The sequence below is a fragment of the Cercospora kikuchii genome (assembly GCF_019650295.1).
Source record: "Cercospora kikuchii DNA, contig_00002, whole genome shotgun sequence".
Taxonomy (NCBI): Eukaryota; Fungi; Ascomycota; class Dothideomycetes; order Mycosphaerellales; family Mycosphaerellaceae; genus Cercospora; species Cercospora kikuchii.
In genome coordinates, this window is record NW_025408583.1 from 1,088,576 (window position 1) to 1,111,930 (window position 23,355).

The following is a 23,355-nucleotide window of genomic DNA, read 5'->3' on the forward strand; positions in this document are numbered from 1 at the left end:
CCTCGTCGCGCTGCTATAAAATCGCTGCTGCTCGCTCGCCTCATTTTCTCACGACAGTTTCATTGGCAGCACTCGGCCTTCACCTCACCACCGACGCTCCAACACACACAAACACGCTCTCACTGACCTGAACCATGTCGTATTCAAATGGTATACAGGATCTGGACACGCTGCATCTCTGGCAGCAGCCCACGACAGACTGGCTCGGCTCGCTGGACGGCTGGACCGACTTCCCCTTCGACGCCTCCCACCAGCTCAACACCACCGCCGACAACGCCGCCGTGCCTCGAGCACTGCAACACGATCTCGCCACCGCTGGTTTCGTCGGCAGCTCGAATTCTGGCCCTTTTGTAGGAGCTTTCATTCTTGGTCGCCGGCGCTCTGGCCTCTCTAACTGACTCTGGCAGGACGAACGACATCTGGACGGCGGACGGACTACCTCGGCACGACAAGACGGCACTCTCTCACCCGCGACACAACGACGTCGCTTCACTGTCGGCTTCGCCGCATCAAATCCGCAGCCCACATCAAGTCTTGCTCACGACTCGAAGAACAGCCGCAAGCGAGACATCCATCATGTCGACATGATGCACTCGACAAGTTACACGTACGGCACGACACCCTGCCGACCAGTGCACTCGTCACCCTCCCTTTCAATTCATGTCGACCATGTTCAGGTCTATGAACCTGCCGATTACTGCTCCAAGCTCTCGAGCGTCTATGAAACTGAACATGCGCAGTCTGTTACGAAAAAACCGAGGGTTGACTGCTTTGACGCAAATCAACAGTCCCCGCCGGCTCTGTTCGCATCACACTTGTGCCCGTCTTCAGCGCATGACATCTCGCCGAGTACGAGTATATCAACCCACCTTTCGCCCTCATCGCAAACTGCAAGTGAAGCGATGAGTAGGCAGAGTAGTGTGACTAGTGTGTCGGTGACTGATGCTTTGGACATGATGCGTGTTGCGTCTTCCTTCTCCACCAATTCCCAATTGTTTCCCCTCGATGATCTCAGTGTATCATGTTCTACAGAAAAGCCACCCGGGAGCGGTCAGCCTACTATCGTCTCGGATGATAGTAGTGCTTCGCACTTGCTCAGCAACGTGGGTTATGGCTTAGTTGGTACAGACTTTTCTCTTTTTGATCCTAGTATTCCTGATATGACTGTTGGCGAACAACAGCATACTCACAGCACCACGCATGTGGAAGAAGCGCAAGGTATGGAGCGGACATTGTCTGAACAGCAGGAAAGCTGCGACAATACTGGCAGTGAGCAGAAACGCCATGAGCGTCGAAGAAAGCATATCGAAAACGCTCGCCAGTCCATCGCACCCAAAGATGTGGCAATCAGCAAACCGGCAACACCCGACAGCAGTGCATCTCAGAAGCAAGACAGCGCTGCCAAGCGAAAGGAGGCCATCTCGAAGGCTCCCTATGTCCGACCACAACACCCGAAGCTGAAGTGTAGCATGTGCAACGAGTTCCCCAATGGTTTTCGCGGGGATCACGAACTTCGACGGCATTGGGAGAGAGCGCATGCAGAGTGTCGCAAGGTATGGATCTGCACAGAGCCGACCGTGCGCACAGAGTGGTGGCCTACGAAACCACTCGGCATTTGCAAGCAGTGCAAACAGCAGAAGAACTACTCGGCCTACTACAACGCCGCAGCGCACTTGCGAAGAGCGCATTTCTGCCCCCGAAAGCGGGGCCGCAAAGCACGTGGCGAGGAACGTGAGAGCAGAGCTGGCAAAGCGGGTGGCGACTGGCCCCCGATAGAGTGGCTCAAGGCCAATGGCTGGCTTAAGGAAATTGAAGTATCATCGAGGCAGGACGCACTGGAAGATGGCACCGAATCTGCTTCCCCTGCTGGTTTCGACTCCGCCGATCAAGAACTAATATACAACGCCACCACTACACACTCAGCAAACCTGGCACCTGAGGCATACGGACTACCGAATTATCAGCCGACCACCGACTTCAACATGGGATACCCTACCCCCATCGATTCGACCATGACCTGGCCTATAGCACCGCCAATGGAGCACGCCATCTCAGCTCCTGCGACCTTTGCAGCAATGACGCCCGTCTATACACCTGACGACTTCGCGATGATGCACCAGCAGAACTGTATGTTTTGAGAGGAACCGGGATTGGATAATTTATACTTTGACGCATTGTGGATAAGACGACTATGTGCATAGCCACTCGAGTAATATTATTACAGCTCGAAACTCTGATCCAGCGTCAAGCTCATCTTCACATCCTTCTCGCTCTTTAGTATCCAAAGCAAGCTTCTCCCGCTCAGGCCCCATGGTATATCTTCTTGCATCCCACCTTCACTCCAGCTGAGATATGAACCTGCCTCAAAGATGAATGTGGAGAGACAAAAGTCTCTTTCAAGCAAAATGGAAATCGGCTTAGTACGCTTGCCTCCTTCCGCATAGCCCCTAATTCCGTAGTTTGCTTAAGGTCTACAACGCCGTTAGTCTTTTTCCTATTATAACAAGTACAAGACGCTCGCAATGGATCAAAGATTATACTCACATGCACGTCTGACAGTAATCTTTCGAACACTCCATTATCACGTATGCAGTGGGAAATGGTCCGTTGAATTGTGTGTTGCTGTCGTGACACCATGCCATGCATGGTCCGAGTGCCGTGTTGCCGGAGGGCATACAAGTTGCTGAGCATTGGAGTGCTAGCAGGAGGAGTGCCGATGAGAGGAAGGGAATTGGAGAGTGCATCGTTGCAAGAGTTGGATGGCTAGGGAGTTGATATGCTGTCTACGTGGTATGGTCGCGGTCGCGGTCGTTTATATACATGTTTCTGCAATTCGCCAGTCGGTGGCTACACGATGATGCACTACTCGAAGGACGATCTCCAATGTCCACGGCATTTTGCTTCATCGCCTAGATTCACGATTCATTGCACTACATGTAAAATTTCCAATCATGAAGCCACGGGAATTTTGCTAGTGGACAATGTTTGTATTTTCTAATCACTATGCCCCCCAGTCTGGTCTGAAGGGGGCAACTACGGGCACAAAGTGTCGGCCATACACATGCCTCCTTGGAAAACTCCTCCATCACAACAAGAGCTAGCTGATTCGCATCGGGGTATCACAAATCGCTCACGTAATCTCTTTTTTCAACATGCAAACAAAAGTGCCGCGGCTCTGGACGATTACAATTCGTCATCCGTCTCCTCTTCTTCATCCTCCTCCGTCATCTGTTGTGGCCGCACAGAGGACGTCTGCCCACTTGCAGAACTTCTTCTCCCAGCTTCGAGACTCTTGATCTTCTCTGAAGCAGCTTGAAGTAATTTCTCCTTCGCTTTCAGCGCTGAGCGGGAAATATCTCGGCCTTTCCGGAAACCTTCTGCTCGCGCTTCGTGCTTTTTGAGAATACTGTTCAGTTTTGCCAGTTTGTCAGGTGGTATCGGAAGCGACTCTATTTCTTGCAGGACTTCTTCCGTTAGTGTGATCTCGTGCTGGGATTTTTGCGGAGAAGGCGAGGGAGAGGCGGGCGAAGGGGATGTAGGTTCGACTCTTGCCGTCTCATCTGTTCGCTGATACCGCGCTGAGGTTTCTCCCGGCGTAGGCAGACCGGTCTCTTTATCGGGAGTTTTGAAGTAATCGGAGATTCCTCTTTTCGGCGTGACGGGATCGTCTTGTAACCAGGGGAGCTTTCGAGGTGATCGTTTGGTTTCGCTGGTAGGCGTCGCATAGACGCCAGTAGCTGCTGATGTACCATCTATTCGTGGCTTCTTCGGTGTTTGGAGTACGCTCTCATCAGCCGCTTTCGCCAGTTGCTCTACTTCTGCTCCTGTCAGGTCCCAGCCCTCGTCATATTCATCTTCCTCGAAGCCAGCATTCTCCGCATTGCGTTTCACACCCGCATTGGAAGCTGTCGAAGAGGACTGCGTCGGAGTCTGAGCGAAGTGTACACGAGGTCTTCCAGCATTCCAGCCTTCTTGCACATCACCATGGCCTTCGTTCCTGCTATTGCTGAGCACACACTGCGCTTCCCTAGCCTGAGCCTCATCGCTCCACATGAAGAACCCACATCGTTTGTCCTGATCTTGCTGACATGTATAGAATCTTCGACCGTGGTTCTTGCCTTGCTTCTTGACGGTAAACTGCTCGGCGGGCAGGCGGGACGTACAGTCGCAGTACCAGAGCCTATCGAATAGGCCTTTGAGTCGCGGGGATCGCGCGATTCCTCTCGTGCTGTTGCTGCCGCCTCTTCTGCCTCGCGAAGGGCCTCTTATGCGGAAATTCGACATGATACACAGCAGCGAGCTTCTATGAGCATCGCTGGATCGACAGCCATATGTAGAGGTTGCCCGTTACTACGACTAGCACAAAGCTATGGAAATTGAAGTGGCTGGTAGTTGCAGCTGCGTCATGGCTGGTTTCGGATTGGCGTGCAGCACAGAAGCAGCGGCCAGCTCCAGCAACAATCTACATTTCGCGGATCGCCATTAGTACAGGTTCCGACACAGAAAACATGAACGCCAATCGCCATGCTATCGGAACTACGATTTGCTACAGCCATTGGACAGGTGCATTCTCCTATGCAGCCTTCTCCTCAGTCGCAGGCTTGTATGCATCAGACTTCTTGTCGTCGCTCGAGGTCGTCTCCTCTGTGCTCTTCTCCTCTTTGCTTGCAGTCACATCCTCCTTCGATGAAGGCTTCTCATCTTCAGCCACATTCTTCTCCGCAGACACTGGCTGCTCCTCAGTTGTGGATTTGTCCTCCACCGACAATGCCTGAACTTTGGCGGTCGCGTCCTGCACCTTGTTCTCTTCATCCTTCTGATCTTCCTCCTTGCTCTCTGTGATCGAGTTCTCCGATTCAATCTTCTTGATGTCTTCCACTGAAGCTTCCACTACGTCGCTACCACGGTGCTTCTCTGTCGTCGCCGCAACATCGGCTGGTTCTCGAGCCGGAGAGATCTCCGCTGGCTCTTTCTTCTCTTCACTTACCACTGGCGTCGCTGTTCCTGACTGTATGCGTGATGCAGGAGCAGAAAGGTGATCGATCGCGGGATGAGCGGCTGGAGTCTCCTTCGACTTGTCGGCCTCTGGCTTAGGCTCTGTCGTGCCAGCCGCGCGTGTCTCGACATTCACAGCTTGTAGCGGTGTAGTAGACTTAGCCTTGCGAGCTGCGATTTCCGCAGCACCTGGCAACGCTATCCCCTGTGCCCTACTCACAGCCGGCGGAGGCGATGGCTTGCTCGCCGTAGCCTTGCTGCTCGCAGCATCTGGAACGCTGACATTGTGATTGAGCGGTGGAGCAGTTTGCACACCAACCAGACCTCCCGCTGGAGGTTTATAGTTGGCAGCAGGCACAGGGCCAATATTCTCTCTCAGTTCGCCGAATTCGTTCCATTCCTCGACCTCTGTAAGATCCTACGCCGTTGTATCAGTGACCCAGCTACGTTTTTGTCTGCGGACCCACGGCCTCCCAGCGACACGCACATACACCGACGACGTAGCCCTCTTTCACCAATCCTGGTATCTTCCGCTTTCCGGCTCTACGCTGCCATAAGCGGCGAGCTTTCTCATCGGTTGCAATGTCGATGGCTTGGAACGGGATCTTGTTCGCTTTGAGAATCGTTTCCATACGCGAGGTGGCCGTGATGATATGCGAGGAACCGGCGGTGAGAGAGGTGTAGAGGAAGAGTCGGGGATCTTTCTCGAGCGCGGTCAGATCCATTGCAGACGCCATGGTGCCTGTGACGGCGGAGAGGTGCTGCGAGGGCGCGAGGTCAAAACGTGAGAGCGGAGATTCAGTACACACTTGTGCAGCTCGAGGCCAGCGATCACAACCACGAACTAGAAGCTTGGTTCCGCTGTCGTCATAAGGGGAGAGCTTCAAACATCACGCCCTCACGAAACATGGCGATACGAGCAGAGACGGAAACGCAGTATCAACTTTTGGCTCAGATTCAATAGAGCTCTTGCTATATTTACAAAAGATAGCACCTAGTGCCAAGGCGTCTTCCTGCCGCTATTCCTGGGATATCAGTTCACGCTAAATGCAATCATCACTCCAACATCAATCAATACATCAGTCCTCCTCATCGTTTCCGCATACTGCTCCAAATCTTCTTCAATCCCCGTTTCGACCCTGGTTTGTTGATCGCGAACGCGCCTTGTTTGCCAGAGGGGTCATCACAGAACTCCAGAGTTCCCAACGCAAGCGGATCCACCGTCTCCACATCCACCCCAGAGAACTGAGTTCGCTGAACGGCGTACAGTCGGTCCTCGGGAGCACGAAGCTCTCTTCGAGTAAGTGTCAGTCGCAGTGTCATCTCTCGTCCATCAAGATCTGGAGTGAAGCTCCGGACACTGCTTTTGCTCTTCAGCGCAATTCCGGAGTCCACGGATCCATGAGGCGTCTCAGAAGAAGAAAAAGAACCAACAGTCATTGGCGAGGCCATAGAAGAATCATTTGACAAGTCTTCCTCGTCTTCTTCGTCCAAGTTTTCTTCGTCGAAGAAGTGTTCCATGGTAGGAGTTGGTCCTCGTGAGGTGTGGTGTTGCTCCTTGTCGGGAAGCTCGACGGGAAAGCCGAACTCCAGGGCTTCGTCAAACTTCTCCGGCGACGCGAGGAAGGCGCGTAATTTCGAGCGAGCATCCGAGTCCTTGTAGAACTGCGCCTTATTATTCGATGCGTTTTCGTTTTGCGATGACGGTGCCGATCGGAGAGTATTTGCATGAGGTAGAGGCGGGATCGGGGGCAATAAGGTCGGAGGTGGGAGCGGCAACGGCGTGAGACTGGAAGCACGCTTCTTTGCAAAGGACTTCCGAGGACCAGGGGTCCAGCTCACATCGACGGTCGAAGTAGTGGTCGCATACGCAGAGCAAGCGATGGAGTTGATATGCGGCCATGCTTCGGTCAGATCTGGCTCGCTTCCTCCCAGGTCTGCGCTGAGGACTGAGGTCGTCTCCACGTCACACCAGTCTGTTTCCTTCTCCAGACTTGCACTTCTCTGAGAGCCGGACGAGGCGATGCTCATGCTGCGAACATTCTGTGGCCATTGTGGCACATGGCTCTGCCCGCGAAACCCCAACGTCCGCTGTGAGCTCTCCGTCAACAGTAACAGTTCCTCCTCGCTGAAATGCGATCGCTTGACCTTGTCCGGGAGGGCCAGGAATCGAAGGGCTTGATCTTCGTTCACGTCTTCCACAACGGGTGCGATTGATGACTTTCGTGATGCACGTTCACGAATGGAGGGCGCACGAATGGAGTGCGATGTCTTGGGTCTGGTCGAGTCGAACGATGACTGACTGCGTGTCGGTGTCGACTGCTTGCTGCGCTGCTCTGATGCAGTCTGCTGCAAGATTCGTAATCGCTCCACTGACGAAAAGTACTTCTTTCTGTCTCAGACATTAGCGAAGGGACAATGGCAGGCGGTGTGAAGGAGACGTACTGCACCGAGGCGGGCAGCTTGGAATACTCTTCCGGCGTAATGTGCATCGTGTTCGTGTCAGTCGGTGACACAGCTGTGCAACACGGTGCCGCAGTGCCGCAGTGAAGGGCGAAGGGACGACTGGGCAAGGCAGAGTGAGAGAGGTGATGATGATGTGAGGCAAAGTGGAATGGAACTGGCGTGTGAGACCTTGCAGAGATCAACAGCGGTCGCAAGGCATGTCGGTACCAGTGCCGTGGAAAGCATCGCACGGGGAGCCTGCGTCGTTTTGACAGGCACCTGTGCCCAAATATGGGCTTGTCGCTCTGTCAGCTCCCTCCCGGCCATGTCAGCTCGACCACATAAACTTCGGCCGCGACGCATCAGCAATCGACGTTTGGCAGGCGTTCAGTAGCCCCCGCCGGGTTTTCGTCACATGGCCCTGCTCCGCACGCTTCCATCGTGCGTGATGTGAACTGGCTTCCGCCCGACGGATGTGAGCGCATCCACGAAGCCGTCACAGAGGTGGGAGCGAAAAGTGTATACATTTCCTCGAGTCGCGCTCCAATTAAGGACAGGGAACGTGTCGATCGTTTGCTTCTAGCGGCACACTCACCACCGCGTGGCATTGCACATTGGGCTAGCACGCGAACCGCCCAGAGCGCCTTTCTTGTGAGTGGTGCCTTTTTTGGAACTCGTTCTTCATGGACAAGACAACCACATTCATTGCCGCTGACGAGCACACCACCGAGCCTCCCCTCCGTCTGTGTCTTCGCGACGCCTCGGTCTTCGATCCTCCGGACCTCTTTGCTGTCCGCGCTGCATCCTCCCGGGAGTGGGTAGGGTTGTCACACACACCCTCCAGGCGTAGCGGCTCCTGTGAACCCATCGCAGCCTGTCGTACTCGTGATCGTCGGCAAACGACAAACGCTTAAACTTTATTACGCGCACTGCGCAGGCGGGACAGCCGCCATCACTCTCATGACATGAGCACTCGATCGCTTTGCAAACGAAGCCTGCCCGTTTGACCTCGTTCCTGGCCGTTCCTGCGGCGAACCGACAGGGATAGCGCGCTTCAAGCTCGGGAAACGAGTCTAATCCGATGCTTCGATGCACTCTCTCATGCGCCTTCTTCTGCATCCATACTTGCGCAATCTATTCTATCCACATTGCGCTTTGGCCCACCACTCTCGCGAGGAGCTACATATCGAGTGATACACGTCAACGATATCCTCTCCGCACCGGGGATCCACGGACAACGAACCCCATTCGACCATGCAATCAGCTCGACAGTACTGCTGCACTGTTTGGTCGGCAAAACTGATAACCTTCACCAGCTCTACCTAGCGCAAACGAGTGTCGTTTCGGATTCCGTGATCCAGCGAGTCAACATCCGCCAGCACTGCAGGGCAAACCCACGCGGCCAAGCCTGCGAGTCCATCGTGCTGTCTGGAACCACAGGTACAGCTTGTCATCAGGAAGCTTGCCCTCAACATCAGCATTTTTATTTTTCGGTTGCGAAACGTCCAGGAGGCGTCAAGCGTCATCAGTAGTGAACCAAACAACGCATAGTTCGCATTCACTGACTGTCCGGTCCACGTGCGTTGACAGCAACACCTGCGTGCGTTTGTCCCATCCGTTGTTGTTCGCATGCGGTGCAACAGTAGTGCACAAAAATGTCTGCAATAATACGGGGCTTCTATGCATTAACTTGAAAATTGGGTATCATCGTCTACTACTATTACTACTACTACTGCTCGTCTGGTAGCGCATACCAGAAATCTCCATCATCAAGCCCTTCTCTGCTCGGCACCGGTCTGAACTCGACATCTTCACCTTTGGCGCTACGCTCTAGCGCATCCCAATCTACATCCTCCCAGCGCAAGTTCAGCATTCTCAGCCTCACGCCCCAATCTTCGCACATATTTACCAGACGTGCCGTGTCTTGCGTGATTGGTTGCTGGTTCAGGAGCATCAACAGCCCATCCAACCATTCTGATGCCAGGGAAGACGTCTGCGGGAAGAGCTCCAGCAGGATCTGTTCATCCTCATCGGGAGCTGCAATTTTTGTCGCACCTGGAGTTCCCAGAATCGTGATCTTTGTTGTCGAGGTCTTTGCAGACCCACGTCCGGAGCTATGCAGCGTCCTGGAACTTCGATCATCGGTGGTCGTTGGTCGTCGTTCTGGTGCCGAAACGTTGCTGTCCACGGATGTCACACTATCCAAATCAACCTTCTCCTGCAAGTCTCCCAGCGATGGTGTGAAATCTCCAGCTTCGGGATATGTCTGGTAATGCAGCCATCTTCTGTTGTGACTGAGTCTGACAAACTGCCACGAGCTGTTGTCCCCTGCAGCTGACATGGGGAACCACGAGCCTTGAAGCAGACATCGTATGCGCTGCTCTCTCATGAATTGCAGACTCTCATTGCGAAGTTGCTCGTGCACTTCCACCAGATGCGGACCCCACGCGTCCTGGTACACGTCGTCCAAATTCTCCATTTGCCACTTCCGAGCTGTGCTGAGGCTGACCAAACGAAGCTGCTCTTCGACGTGACCAATATCGGTCTTGCGAGGTGCTAGACCGACAATACGTTCAACGACGATCCGCACAACTTCCTCAATCTTGTAAATGTCTTGTTGCTCTGCCCCAGCATCCTTCCACAATCTCATGAAGGTATTCAAAGCAGCAGTATGAAGTCGACCCCATTGCAGGAGGAGAGGCTTGTAAAGTCGATCGACACTCTGATCACGGTCAAAGCTGTTTCGGTACTGTGGCAGCCCGCTCATTGTACTGTCGTCAATTTCGAAGAGCTCGTAGAGTACCAGTGTGACGCTCAAACTGGCGCGCGCGATAGGACAGCGTTGTTCTCGCGGAAGGGAGCCCTGTTCGAGTAATGTCTTCTGGTAGAGATCCTCGTTACGACGCGCAAACTCCACAAGATCCATCATTCCAAGATATCCAGTCTCATCAAATTCCCAAGCTGGAGATTCCGTCTCAAAACCCAAACGTCGCCATTTCTCAGGATGATGTTTCCGCCCTTTCGTCCCATTTGCTCCCATCACTGGTGTCCAAGGATCCGGCTTGCTTAGCAGATGTATCGTCTTCAATGCCCTCTTATGTTCAGGAAGCTCCACATTAACCATAACATCCCTCCACTTCCGCAGCAAGATCTTTGTAAGATCCTGAAACTCCAGAATCGCCATCGCAAGAGGACTGTCCGCATAATTCGCTGCATCCCCACGCATTAACATGCCCACACCTCCTATCACACCCAAATCTTGCAGCTTCTTCACAAACTTTGGCCATTCGTTCTCCCCTCCATTGAGTACCGCGTCGCGCATCAGCGCGTTCACTAGTTGCAGAGCATTGGCGCAGAGCGTATGATCTGACGCGCTCAGCCGCTGAACAAGCGAATCGAGGAATTGCGGATGATGTTCGAGGGCAGGCTTGATGGCGCGAAACCCGCAAATCGCAGACGACGCATCGCTCTGCCCCGCCGGAACCGGTCTCGAGACAATAAGTACCAGAAGCGTAAGGGCGTTGCGGACAATGTTAACCAGAGGATGCGATATAGCCAGCGAAAGCGCCTGTCATAAAACATCATCATCAGTCCACGATCCAACCCTCTCATCCCACCCACCAATCCCCTCCGAACGACGCGCGTTGCGTGCATACTCGTACATACCTTCTCCAACAACTCCTGATCACAACACTCCCACCCCATATCCAACTCCAACAACGCATCCAAACTCCCCAAAGCATAAGCCTGCGTATTCCCCGTAGTATTCAACACCGCCTGTCTTAAAGCCGGAAGCCCTCCATTCTGAATAAACCCATCCGCGAAAGATGGATCATTCAGTAAACCTTTCAGTTTGAAAACTGCATATTTGCGCGCGCTTTCGCTTTCGGCGTTCAGGCTCGCTACGAGGGTTGCGGTATCTGGTGGTTCTTCCATCGCTCGCGACGGGGTTCAGGTCAGTGGGCTCAGATGTGGCAGTTATGGTTGACGACAAGTAATGAGAAGCTCATGAACAGAAACGGGCAAACGCGCGAGAACATGGCGCGTAAGGTATCTGACGCCCAAGCGCCATGAGTCGCGGATCGTGGAAGCTACGTCGCTGGGCGGAGATTGGGAGAGAGTCCGCACAGACCGCGGCTCCACGCTCACAAGGGTTCGTCAAAACATCACGGAGCGGAACTGGGGCTTCGATCATGGGGAAACTGAAATGGAGCTGATGAAACGCAACTTGAAACTTGAAACTGGCAGTCAATGCGCGTGCATATTTGAAGCATGTGTGGCCTCCCTTGGATTGTACAAAAGCGCCCAGGGATCCATCCCAACATGAGGCTCGTGAACCCAAATGCAGTCCGCCCACCGTACGCATTTCCCATGTCTATGATCAGCAACTTTTGCTCGCTGTAATAATTACAATATGTCATAATCGGCGTCAATCCCGATCATACAGTGGCGTATGACCGATGCGTATAATTTCGTTGTGTCGCCATGCCGCAGCGAGCACCTATGTGGTAACGAGGACAAGCTCGAAGAACGCATAAAGTATGGGTGGCTCAGGAAAGTCGAAAGTATTCACTTCCTCCATCCAACATTCCTGTGAGAAGTTAGTACTGCGATTTCCATTTATCCCTTTGAGGTCGACATACCATATTACGTGGGCAATATCCCGCGCGGTGTTGATGGTCTCGCTCACGCGTCCAAACAACCCCGCTTCCACGATGTCGTCCTCGTCCTCATCCATAGGCATGAACATGCCACTCTCCGTTCGCCGCATTCCCTCGACCTGGAAATCAACTGGTCTGGGTGATTTGCCGCCACTTCGAGAGCCTTTTAATGATGCTCCAAGGGACGATTTTGGATTGCTGGCACCAAAGCTCCACGATGAGTCTGAGTCTATTTCCTCTTCCTCTGCATCGTCATCTGCGGGCAGCAGGAAGTTGGTAGACGGATTCGTGGGTCGTAGAGTCTCTTGTGAAGGACTTGGTGATAGGTTTCCCGTACTCCAGGATCGCCCGAAAGTATGATGTCGGGCTTCTTCAGTAATGTCCGGACTGTCTGTGCGGTATTTTAGTGTAGTTGCGGGCAATGTTTCGATGATCTTCCTTCCACTGGCAGAATTACTTCTGCTACCAGTGGGTCGTCGTTTTGCACCTGATCGCTTCTTGCGCTTCATCATTACAATTCCATCATCGCTGCTGGAATCAGAAATCGCGTGCTCGGGATGCTCTCCCTCGTCGTCACTCTCGAAATCTTCCTCGTCTTGACCAACATCTTTGCAGTCAACAGCGATACATTGCTCTACACGGTCATCGAAACGTATATGCCGCTTCTCCTGGTTCTCGCAAGGTGTGTCGACGGTGCTGTTGCTGCGGCTGGTGAAGTAGTCGACCTGGTCCCGGCTCGGCGTTTCCGAGTGCAGCTTAGAATCAACGACTTCAGGTCCGGAGCGTCGATACTGCCGACCTTGTGCCTGCACAGACGCTGCAGCTTGTTTGACCAGCGAGGAGGTGGATAAGGACTTCTGGAGCATGACCTCGGACACGCTCCGCTTCTTCAAGATGGGCTTCTTGTTGATAAAGGAGTTATTTTTCGACATGGGTGACGTTATTTGCGAGCCCGTGCGGTCTGTCACGGGATATGAGGCAGCGACCTTGAGAGGACCGTAGAGCCAGGTGACGTCTGATTCCTTGAGCCAGTTCAGCCTCTCAGGCGACACAGTGTGGAGATCGAACTTTGTCTTGGCCCACGTCCGCCACGAAGCATTCTCGAGTCTCGACCTCTCGCCATATACCGTCTTCCGCTGCGAGACAATATGCCGCCACGATGACCAAATGTCCTCCTCTCTCCAGTCATGGCTGAGGAAGTCGACTTGTCGGGAGGGCTCTTGTCTGATAGCTGTGTCATCGACAACCGTAGGTGTCGGGATCGGTGAATCTGATATGGTGGTGTCCGTGGCCGAAGTATCGCCGGGTTCGTCGCTGTTTCCTACGCTGTGGCCTCCTGGAACACAATCGCCGTCGTAGTTGGGAAAGGTGATGTCGGTGTCTTCACTAAGTTCACTCGTAACCGAAGAATTGCTGCTACTGGCAACGGAGTCCTCGGATTCGGCGCGAGGCCTCGCTGGGAAGGAGGATGTTGCAGATGCAGATGGCGCTATGCCGTTCCACCGCGCAGCACCGGACACGTTCTCTTGGTGCTCTGCAGGTGGTGTATACGTCGGGCGTGCGGCGGGTGATCGAGGTGCTTCTGGGTCGAAGAACAGCGACGAGGACGACATGGAGCCTGTCAGAGGGCCGGAGGGTTGATAATATGGCGAGGACTCCGGCTGCATGGGCAGGCTTAGCACCTCGGTCATGGCGTCAGTCTAGTACGGACGCCGGATCATGAGGCGGTTTTCGAGCGAGCGTGCGTGCGGTGCAGTGCAAGCGAGTGTCGAAGCTGCCTCAGCGCAGCCGTGCGTTCCTGCCTCGAGGGCGGTGGCTCTCGACTTGTTCAAGAGGGCTCGCAGGCCACACGGGGGTGGACGTGGAGTGCACAACGCCAAGGGCCACAGCGAGCAGGCGCGGAATATGGTTCGCAAGTGTCTCGATGGTCCTGCGGTCCTCACGATAGGGCGGCGGGGAGATTGCGGGCAGAGCAGTCGTTGGCAGCAGACACGCGGCGGCGGAGCGTGTAGCAGCAGGCACAATGGGTGTGGTGCTGACCGCTGGAGGAGAGGGTCTTGGTCTGGGTTGGTGGTGCGAGGTAGTGAAGTGGAACACAGAGTTGAAGGCGCAACTACGGTTGAGCAAGCGCAGGGTCCCTGACCTAGATCAGAAAGCCTGCTAGCTAGCAGCGCAAAGCAGCCGCGAATAGTCGCGGGCGGTTCTGCGAGTGGAGTGGAGAGCGCAGAGGGAGACCAGGTCTGAGAATGATGCTCGGCGAAAATCGCACGCTAGCAGCGCTGCAGATGAGCCCAGATTTCTGGCCGCCGCCCAGGGTGTTTGCGTTTGCGGGGAAGGCCCAGCGTCAGGGCGCTCGCTCGCTCTGCTTTCTGCACAACGACTGCGCGCGGCCTGGCGATGCACAATGGAGCATGCTGCGGGACCGTCTCGTCTCGCTTTGGGACAGCGCTCTACCGCTCCACTCCACCTGCTCGGCGCTGGGCATGGTGACGACCGCCGCCGCCGCCCGCCCCGCCGTGTAGCAGCGCCCGAACGAATGGTCTGGTCGCGCCATGACACTCGCAGCTGCATGGTTGGCGCGGGTGGGGTCGACGTTGCCATGCAGACCCACCAGCGACACACTCTGCTGTCGTACTTCCTGCTGAGGGACACGATCAGCAACTTCCCCATCCCGCCTCCGAGCTGTGCCTATCGAGCGTGAACGCATCACCACCCACCACAGCACGCCCTACTCCTCTGTCCCTCTGCGCCGGCGACAACAGTCCTCATCACCTTATCAACCGCACCCTCTCGTCGCCGGCAGTCGGGGTCGTGTATCGCGCGGACTGTCCGCCACCGCTCACACCCTTCACTCCCCCTGTTGCCCACCGCTCGGGCTGTGATCGCCGTCGACGAGGCACGCCGCGCGCCGCCCTTCCGTCGCACAGCGTCTGTCAAATTGCCCTGGCGCCAGCGCTCGACGAGCCATCAACGGCACTCAGCGGCCGTGCTGGCCAGGATGCAGACGGTCCGACTGGCAGGGGTGTGGCGAAATGCCGTCTTACCAGCTGTGGCATATGCAGCCTGCAGCTGTGGCCCAGCAGGTACCTCTTCAACGTTTTGATCGCCCTCTCACCAGCTCTGCCTTCCATCCACATTACGCACTGCTCCCGGCACGCCGAACGGCACACGATCGAGATGAGACGACGACGCGACCGTGGCATCGCTGATGCCATGTCTGACCTGCCGCCTCGCTGCGCAAACTATGCTGCTGCGTTTCTTGTTTCTGCAAACCTTGATATGAACAGCCTCCACTCCACTCAATGCCACACGCCCCACACCCTGCTGGGGCTCAACTCTCCTCCGGCTTGAGCAGAGAACCACTGATGACTACTCATCGCTGCAGCCAGACTCCTCACGCCTCGTGTCGCCGTCCACACACTGCCGCTGTGCCGCGCCAGCTCGATGCTGTGTCCATGCACGTCGGAGCTCTGCGCGTTGCGCCACCTTGCCATGAGTTTCACCCTCTGCCGTCGAGGATAACAGTTTCCAAGGCCTCCTCGCTAGGAAGCCCGCAGGAGCCTGCAACAGAAGTCGGCATCCGGAATGTCGACAAGACGGTACCGCCCGGACAAGCTGCTTATCGCCCAGTTGAACGACAACGTGTGCACCTATTCCTTGCCAATGGCGTGACTGGCTGTCACTCGTGCATATAATCTTCATGTGAGAATGCATTGGGAATCCACTGTTCGCATTCTGTGGCACTCGATCAACCAAACACACTACACTGCACTTGCGCCATACGCTCGCGAGTCATCGACACGCCAGCGACTTCTGCGTATCACAACGGGGTACAGCTGGAGCAGTCCGGGGCCGGTCCTGTACACAATCTATGGAGCCGCTGGTTGAGGCCTCGTAGACCCACTTCTCTACCTCTGAAGCTGCATCTCATCGTAGACACGCCGATTCAACAATGTCTTGACGTGGTAACAACTGCGAACGCTTTATCGCGGCAATGCCTGGTGCACGAGTTCTGTCACACTCGAGCTGCACAGGGCGGGCGTCGGCAGTCACTATGCCTGCCACTGCTTATCAGCTGCGTAACTGTGGTCCTGTGCTCGAGCGTTGAGCGATGGTGAGCGAACACGCCTTTTATCGCGCATGTCGCATCGATTACCGGAGATGATGCTGTATAGCCTGCCCCGAGCCTGCCTCGAACAGCTCACACCCACAGCATCGACACAGCTAGCATGAACAATGATTTCGAATATTGTGTCGTGCTATCTTATGCTGGGAAGATCGTGGTTCTTCGCACGTGCAGAAGCGTGGACGAGGTCGCCTGTGACCTTCACGGCACATTAGTCTGAAGACTCCACTTCGCAAGCCAATTTGTGGCCCTGAACATGCTACAGATGCCATAATGAGCCGGCGCGACTTGAGAAAATCACTCATTGGCCAAGCCTACGACTCCATAAACGATACGGAGCTATCAAGCACATAAACATAATAGCTCTTGGATCATGCAACCGGACACAAGGGGTCGCCGAATGCAGACGCTCACGACATGCTTCTTGCTGAAGTGCCATTCTGTTTGGCTCAAGACACGGGATGAGGTACATGCGCCCGCTGCGACCTGAGCGTGGCATATGTCATATTGCGCGCATGCAGCACTATGGCAAATTGCTCGGTTCTCCGTCTTGCACTATTCTGAGCTGCATCAGAAACGTGGTACCGAACATCGGATCCGATTAGAGAAGCTGTATGCCTTTAAACATCGCGTACATTATGATACAATTTGCAGCTATACAGCTAATTGTCTCAGCCTCTAGTAGAACGGAACATCGTTGCCCAGCTTCTCCTTGAGGACGTCCCGCGTCAATTTCATGAGTTGTTCCGAAAGCTCTTCGTTACGCGCAAGATCTGATCCATCCTCGAATGCTGCCGGAGGGCAGATGTAGGATCCGCTGGAATCAACGACTGTGGCTGCGTAGAGAGTCGAGAGCGCTCCTTCGAATTGATCCTTCTTGAAGGCCTCCATTGCAACAGACATGCCGTACCCAGCCAACGGGTATGGCTCATGGATATCTCGCTTGCTCATTGCCGTCGAGACCACTCCGGGATGCGTGGCGTTCGAAAGGATCTTGGGGTATTCTTTACTGAGATGCCGAGCTAGGCACTTCGCGTATAGTATATTGGCGAGCTTCGCCCTTCCGTATTGGCCAACAGGACCGACATCTTGATTGATGGATTCCAAGCTCGCGAAGTCCGTATCCTTGGGCGCGTTTTGGTGTGCATTTGATGCTTGCATGGTGATCCGGACGATATCGCCTTTCTCTGCGGTGGATTTGAGCAACGGCACTATATTCCATATACGTTAGCGGGCTGTTGTGCTTCCACGGACGGGACGGATTGGAGTCTCGACTTACAAAGATAAGAGGTGAGGAGAACATGTCCCTGCAAATTGATGCGTCAGCCACCATTCCTTCCAATCGTTCTGGCTCTCTCGCGGAAGATGAAACTCACAAAATGATTCACAGCCATATGCCGATCCACCCCATCCTCCGTCTGCTGCGCAGTCATAATCCCCCTCCCAGCATTCCCCACCAAAATATCCACCCTATCAGTCTCCTTCTCAATCCTCTCCGCCACATCTTTCAATTTCTTCCAATCACCTGGATCTGCTTGAATCCAAACCGTTCGCTTTGCTTTGTCTTCTCCTAATTCTTCTTTTACTGCATCTTTGGCTTTGTTCGCTACGTCTTCTGATAACGAAAGCATGAAAACTTTACTGATGTTTTTGGAGAGTAATGTGTGGGTTACACCGTAGCCGATTCCTTCGCTGGCGCCGGTTATGATGGCGACTTTACCGGTTTGGTCGGGGACATCTTCGAGGGTGAAGTTTGTGTGAGATGGGGCGATTTTTTGGGCTAGGCCTCCCAAGTTCTCGGACAGCGTGGTTTTTGCGGCGTCGATGTAAGAACTCATGTTGCGTGTTGTTGTTCTGTTGATGCTACTAATGGGTTGATGATGGCGAATTATTGTACGAGTTGTCGTTGGAATGAAACGATGATAAAGACGAGATGCGATCATTGCTCTAACACAAAAGAGTGAACGATTATATGTTGCTGTACTGTTAGGTCACCGCGACGTGTTTTGCACGTTGCACGTGTGTCTTGTATGGACCTGGACCTGCATTGAGCATCATCGCTCTGTCATAGAACAAAGAGTCGTGATGTCAGTCGTGCGCGTCGATGAACCAAATTTCGCAGACAGACGCAGATTGTAATGATCATTGTTGCAACCCTTCGTAGTTGACGATGATTGTTGTGTGTGCTCTGCAAAACTATGGAGAATTGGGCCATATCTTACAATAGGCCAAAATGCTAAGTCAAGGTCAATTGCCAAGCCAAAGCTATGAGGTTCCTGAAGCTGGCAGCTTGGAAGCGCTAAACTGCTCACGCCTTGATATATTACAACATTGCTATTTTTGTTCCTGTTACAGTGCTCTGCTAGGATCACAGTCTTATTGACTGTACATGTTTCGTCCCTTCAATTTTGGAGAGGAAGGGGTCCTTCACGGCCGTCCCACAGAAGCACGCTCCTCGTACGCATAACGAGATGGCACAGGGCCGGGAGCCTGCTCGTAGTAAACGGGTTGCCCTACACCGCTGTATGGCTGTAAGTGTGGCTGTGGAGCCACACTAGCATAAACAGTGTGTTCCTGGGGTCTTCCATGTTGTTGCTGTTCATATGGGTTGGGCAGGTATTGTATTGGTGCTGGTGCGGAATCGATGGGAATCAGCGGCCTGCCATACTGGTCCACATACAGCGGCTTCGGTGCTGGCCGCTCGTACTGATAGCCGTGCTGCACGTATTCACGCTCCGATATCTGGACGTATTGCGGTGCACCGATCTCTCTGTACACGGCTGTGTGCGGAGGTGCTTGGCCGTATGGATGGTCCTGCTCATAGATGTACTGGTATTGTGGTGCGGTCTGGGAATGAGGCTGGGACCCGTTTGAATATGTGCGTTCCGCGTGCGAAGGGCGCTGGTTTTGGTCGAAGTGTCTGGTATTTCGCGATAACGCTGCCTGCAATTCGTGAACATCCGAGGATGCAGGCGCTGGACGTGGCAGCGGGGCAGGTGCATTGTAGTGTTGCGATGAACTGCGTGCTCCGATGTCTGGGCGCGATCGTACGTCCTGGCGCTCGCTGGCGTATGCATCGACCTTGGCTGGGCGAGGTATACTGTCCATTCTGGCTGTCTCAGGAATGGATGGCGCCACTGATTGGCTTTGCCCCGTCAAAGCCGCCAAGATAGCTGCGATATCTGGTTGGCCATTCTGCGTCGCACTCGAACGAGAGTCTGTTGGCTTGGGCCCTAATGCTGACTCTGCGCGACCAACCGATGGACTTCTACTCACACGGTTGCCATTCGGTGTTGAGGTCTCTTTGGAGAATTGTGCTAGGTTCTGGAGCATTGAGATTGTTTCTGGAGCCAAATCGATGCTTGCTGGAGGAGCCTGAGCCACCGCTGTAGCTGGGGTAGACGTCTTGCGGGCATCAGTGTCAAACTGTGCTGGATCGAATGATTGTGTCTGCGACTGAACAAGTGCGGGACGCGAGGGGTCATACTCGTCTTCTTTCGGCTCTGGCAATGGCTCGTTCGAACTATCACGATCTTGCACACCATTCGCAGCTTTCTGGCTCTTTTTCTTGGATTTCGATTTCTTGCCGAGCCGCTCCAGGAGGCTGTGTACTGGAGCGTTGCTCACTTGTTTTCGTGACTCGTCCTCAGTGATGTGACCAATCTTGGGCAACGGCACTGGGAACGCAGATGGGAAGGCCGCGGCTATAAGCGCCAGCTTCCCGTCATCCATGCCCGGAGTACGGAGAAGCTGGTTGAGTATCTGCCTCTCCGGCACTTCAATCATGTCCTTGACCCAATCCAGTGGACCGATATTGTCGTGTGGTTGATGTATGAGCTTGAAGTGAGTGATCAGGGACGAGGTATTGAAGAACTTGGCAGCCCTAATTCGTGTCCAGTACGAGGAACTTTGCGAATTCGGCCCAGCCGCTACACAAGACTTGCAGGCAAGACCTGTCACGTTCTTCAACGGGCGCATCGAGTTGTGCGTTGCCAAAGCGTCTGTCAGCGTATCCAGCGTTGGTTTGTAGTGAAATCGCTCCACAAATCGAAGGACAGCGTGGTGAAGAACAGTCTGCACCTGGATGCTCTCCAGCAGATCTTTGACACTATCGAGCGTGTCCCAAACCTCGCGAGAGTCGCTTGCGAGCTTCAAGAGCTGTGTCTCCTGGCTTCCTCCATCCGCTGCACCGTTCAAAGAGCTTGGAGATTGTATGTGATAGCCATTAGACGAAGTCTGCGGGGTCTGCGAGACGGTTCGCCCGTAAGTCTGGTATGGGTATGCCAAGCTGTGAGAGCCAAAGCCCGCGACTGGACTGTGCGTATTTTGGGGCGTAGGGAGGGCATTTGCTGAAGCTTGAGACGAACCGCCATGAATACCTTGAGGTGTGTTTCTCGCTCGGTGCTCCTTCTTGAACTCCGATGCTCTTCGGTCCATCTTCAGCCAGTGTGCAGGATTGGTATGGAATGGCGGGGGATCCGGCCACTCGGCAGTCTGCCAATGTACGACAATGTTGCCTTTACTGAAGGCAGTGGTGTGTTTTGCCCCATAGTGCTGAATCAGACCTTCAAAAGCGAACCACTTTGGTTTCTTCTCCTCGTCGCACCCAGCACAAATGAAGTGTTCTTTGCGATGCACGTCCGTGAATGACCTCACTTTGTTGTCGTAAACCCATTTCATATTGTCGAGAGACAGAAACGGAGCTGGCTGCGGAGTCGTTTGCCCGTTGGAGAGTTTCTTCGATCCGCCAACCTCCAAATCAGTGAGAAGACCCAGTTCCTTATCCTGCACGTAGCGTTGCCGTACGTGTTGAAGTACATGAATGGCGAAGATGGGAACGTTGTCCTTTCCGAGCATCTTACCACCGCCCCAATGGCCATTAATCAGATCGTCGGCATACTCACCTAGCCGCTTGCGGAAAGGCAGCTGCGAGTCTTCGTACTCGCGGTCATAAACTTCCTTTGCTGGTCTGGAAATGATGTCCTCTGACATGACAGACGGCATGGCAGCCTGCAGCGCGGCGAGTTGTGAAGCTCTCATGTGTTCCGCTAGCTCGGCACTTTCCCTCTGTGCAAGAATCCTGGGTTTCAACATGTCCCAGGCGGCGTCCGTCAACGGTGTGGTGATCTGCATCGCGGCCTGGAATGACTCCATGTGCTGCAGCACGTTGGGTTCCACCGGCGGCTCAAGTTCTTTGCACCGACGCTCGATCTCGGCTTTTCGCGCCTGGCGTGCGCTTTCAACCTCCTGTGGATTGCGGACCACTCTGTGAGGCGCCTGGTGCGGAGCAAAGGGCAGCGGAGGTGGGAATGGGAGCTGATGTTGCTGGGGCAAAGGCGGCCTGGATAGCTGCTGGTACTGTGGGAACTGTGGAGGATATCCGTTGTGAAAAACGTGAACTGGTTGAGGTAGGGGGTGTGGTCCTATGAGTGGCAAATTAGGTCCGTCCTGAGCTTCCAATGTACCTTGGCTGTAAATTGAAGAATTGACAAATTTCGCCAACCTGAGGAGGAAACGATGGCGAGAATGTGTGGCCATGATGAAGACATAGCAGAACTGGAAATGATTGCTTACCGTTGGCCATCGTCGTCGACGATGACTGAAAAGTGGTTGCTCCGGCAGAACTACTCTGAACGACCTGGACATGTTGTGGGAAAGAAGACAAATCATACTCCCTGAGCACATGGGCGAGGTTGGCGCCGAGACGGAGCTGCGCCTCCCATTTCTCCCATCGAGCGGAATCTGCCATGGCGTCTTTGCCTTTGTTGTACAGACCTTTGCGCCACTCGTCGGCAGCGCCCTGGCCCAGCTGTTGAGCATCGTCTTCTTCCTGCTTGATGGCCGCAAGCTGCGGCTGGTAGTACACTTTGGAGAAACGTAGACTTCCGGGTATGCCTGGCGGTATCTGACGCACAGTCTCCGTTACGAAATGGGATTCCTCGTTGCGAAAGGCGTGTGCGATTCCAAGCCGTAGGCGTGCAGATGTAGAGTCGGTCAGAAGCTGGACATCCTAGGCGACAATTAGATGCACTCTCACCATTCTTTCGATCAGCACCTACTTTGCGCAGCAGAGGCTCGATGCAAGCCCCGCATGTCCTTACGGCGAATGGAAATATTACGCGCACACCATCTGTTCCAGGGCCACAATTGAAGACGGACGTTGCAGGAACAGGAGAGGGCAACTTGCCGCAGAACTGGCAGGCCTGCCCACCTACCAGTTGTAACATGTCCAGCTCGCTATGTTGGCGTAGCGGCCGTGGTAGCTGTGGGAAATAGGTCTTCCGGGACTGTATCCAAATCGCTTCACTATCGACGACGCGCGCCGTGGACTTATCTTTCTGTGGAGCCTGAGGCGCCTTCATCTCGGTTAGAAAACGATTGAAGTCCTTGCACACGCGCAAGCATCGGCAGAGCATGGCAGGTGGCAGCAAGTAGAAAATGCGCTGCCATATTGCAGGAGAGAGCTGGGGCAGCTGAGGGGACGTTTTCTGCTTCTTGGCCTGGTCGTCAGCGACCTGTACATCTTCGTCCGCGCTCCCCTCCACGTCACTCAATTTGCGCTTGGCTCCGGCATGGCTTGCTGTTGGCTCAGCAATGGCATTTTCCGTGGCAGTCCGTGGCAAAGGAGAAGAGGGCGCGTCCTTTTGCGCAGGCGTCGAAGGCCTGCTCTCCTCGGAAAGATCCATTTCGGAAGAGGAATCCTGATCATCTCCGTCGCGTATCGCGATCGCATCTCCCTGCGCGTCAGGAGAGTCGGCGACTGTGTCAACGTTACTGCCAGGAAGAACAGCAGGCCCTGTGGAATCGACAATGGTCGCGTCTGGCGCCGTTTGCGCCCGGGATTGCGCATCGCTGGGAGCAGCGGGTCCTGTGCTGTAAAAGTCGGACGAGTCGCTGCTCGCGTCGATATCGTCGTCGGCGTCCATTCTAGCAGTCAGTGTAGGAGTGCGCTATGCTGTCATGCTCATGCCGGTGGGTGTTGTGTGAGCATCAGTAGAGAAGAATCTGAAAGAGAGAACAGCACTTAAGTCAGCAAAGACCGCGAGCACTATGGCGCAGTCGCGCGAGACGGGCTGCGATGAGGGCGGTGAGAGGGAAGGAGAGGATGGCGGTGGTGGTGAGAGCGAG

The 23,355-nt window shown here is 54.4% G+C and overlaps 8 protein-coding genes across 8 annotated transcripts; 1 reads left to right on the forward strand and 7 right to left on the reverse strand.

Annotated features, from left to right (window-relative positions):
* Positions 1–134: 134 nt before the first annotated feature.
* CKM354_000264700 (uncharacterized protein) lies at positions 135–2,138 on the forward strand (the record flags this gene model as incomplete). The annotated part of the gene is made up of 2 exons (XM_044797809.1): positions 135–350; positions 408–2,138. The coding sequence occupies 2 exons, from the start codon at positions 135–137 to the stop codon at positions 2,136–2,138; spliced, it is 1,947 nt and encodes a 648-aa protein (XP_044653744.1).
* Positions 2,139–3,183: 1,045 nt separating this feature from the next.
* On the reverse strand, positions 3,184–4,284 carry CKM354_000264800 (uncharacterized protein; the record flags this gene model as incomplete). The annotated part of the gene is made up of 1 exon (XM_044797810.1): positions 3,184–4,284. The coding sequence occupies one exon, from the start codon at positions 4,282–4,284 to the stop codon at positions 3,184–3,186; it is 1,101 nt and encodes a 366-aa protein (XP_044653745.1).
* A 289-nt stretch (positions 4,285–4,573) lies between these two features.
* Positions 4,574–5,732, reverse strand: CKM354_000264900 (uncharacterized protein; the record flags this gene model as incomplete). The annotated part of the gene is made up of 2 exons (XM_044797811.1): positions 4,574–5,413; positions 5,487–5,732. 2 exons carry the CDS (start codon positions 5,730–5,732, stop codon positions 4,574–4,576), a joined length of 1,086 nt encoding a protein of 361 aa, XP_044653746.1.
* A 352-nt stretch (positions 5,733–6,084) lies between these two features.
* CKM354_000265000 (uncharacterized protein) lies at positions 6,085–7,487 on the reverse strand (the record flags this gene model as incomplete). Its single annotated transcript, XM_044797812.1, has 2 exons — positions 6,085–7,387; positions 7,441–7,487. The coding sequence occupies 2 exons, from the start codon at positions 7,485–7,487 to the stop codon at positions 6,085–6,087; spliced, it is 1,350 nt and encodes a 449-aa protein (XP_044653747.1).
* Positions 7,488–9,169: 1,682 nt separating this feature from the next.
* CKM354_000265100 (uncharacterized protein) lies at positions 9,170–11,376 on the reverse strand (the record flags this gene model as incomplete). Its single annotated transcript, XM_044797813.1, has 2 exons — positions 9,170–11,008; positions 11,107–11,376. 2 exons carry the CDS (start codon positions 11,374–11,376, stop codon positions 9,170–9,172), a joined length of 2,109 nt encoding a protein of 702 aa, XP_044653748.1.
* A 633-nt stretch (positions 11,377–12,009) lies between these two features.
* CKM354_000265200 (protein phosphatase regulator REG1) lies at positions 12,010–13,792 on the reverse strand (the record flags this gene model as incomplete). The annotated part of the gene is made up of 2 exons (XM_044797814.1): positions 12,010–12,031; positions 12,084–13,792. 2 exons carry the CDS (start codon positions 13,790–13,792, stop codon positions 12,010–12,012), a joined length of 1,731 nt encoding a protein of 576 aa, XP_044653749.1.
* A 3,113-nt stretch (positions 13,793–16,905) lies between these two features.
* On the reverse strand, positions 16,906–18,065 carry CKM354_000265300 (uncharacterized protein; the record flags this gene model as incomplete). The annotated part of the gene is made up of 3 exons (XM_044797815.1): positions 16,906–17,438; positions 17,507–17,534; positions 17,604–18,065. The coding sequence occupies 3 exons, from the start codon at positions 18,063–18,065 to the stop codon at positions 16,906–16,908; spliced, it is 1,023 nt and encodes a 340-aa protein (XP_044653750.1).
* A 589-nt stretch (positions 18,066–18,654) lies between these two features.
* On the reverse strand, positions 18,655–23,153 carry CKM354_000265400 (uncharacterized protein; the record flags this gene model as incomplete). Its single annotated transcript, XM_044797816.1, has 3 exons — positions 18,655–21,650; positions 21,802–22,237; positions 22,287–23,153. The coding sequence occupies 3 exons, from the start codon at positions 23,151–23,153 to the stop codon at positions 18,655–18,657; spliced, it is 4,299 nt and encodes a 1,432-aa protein (XP_044653751.1).
* Between the last annotated feature and the right edge of the window lie 202 nt (positions 23,154–23,355).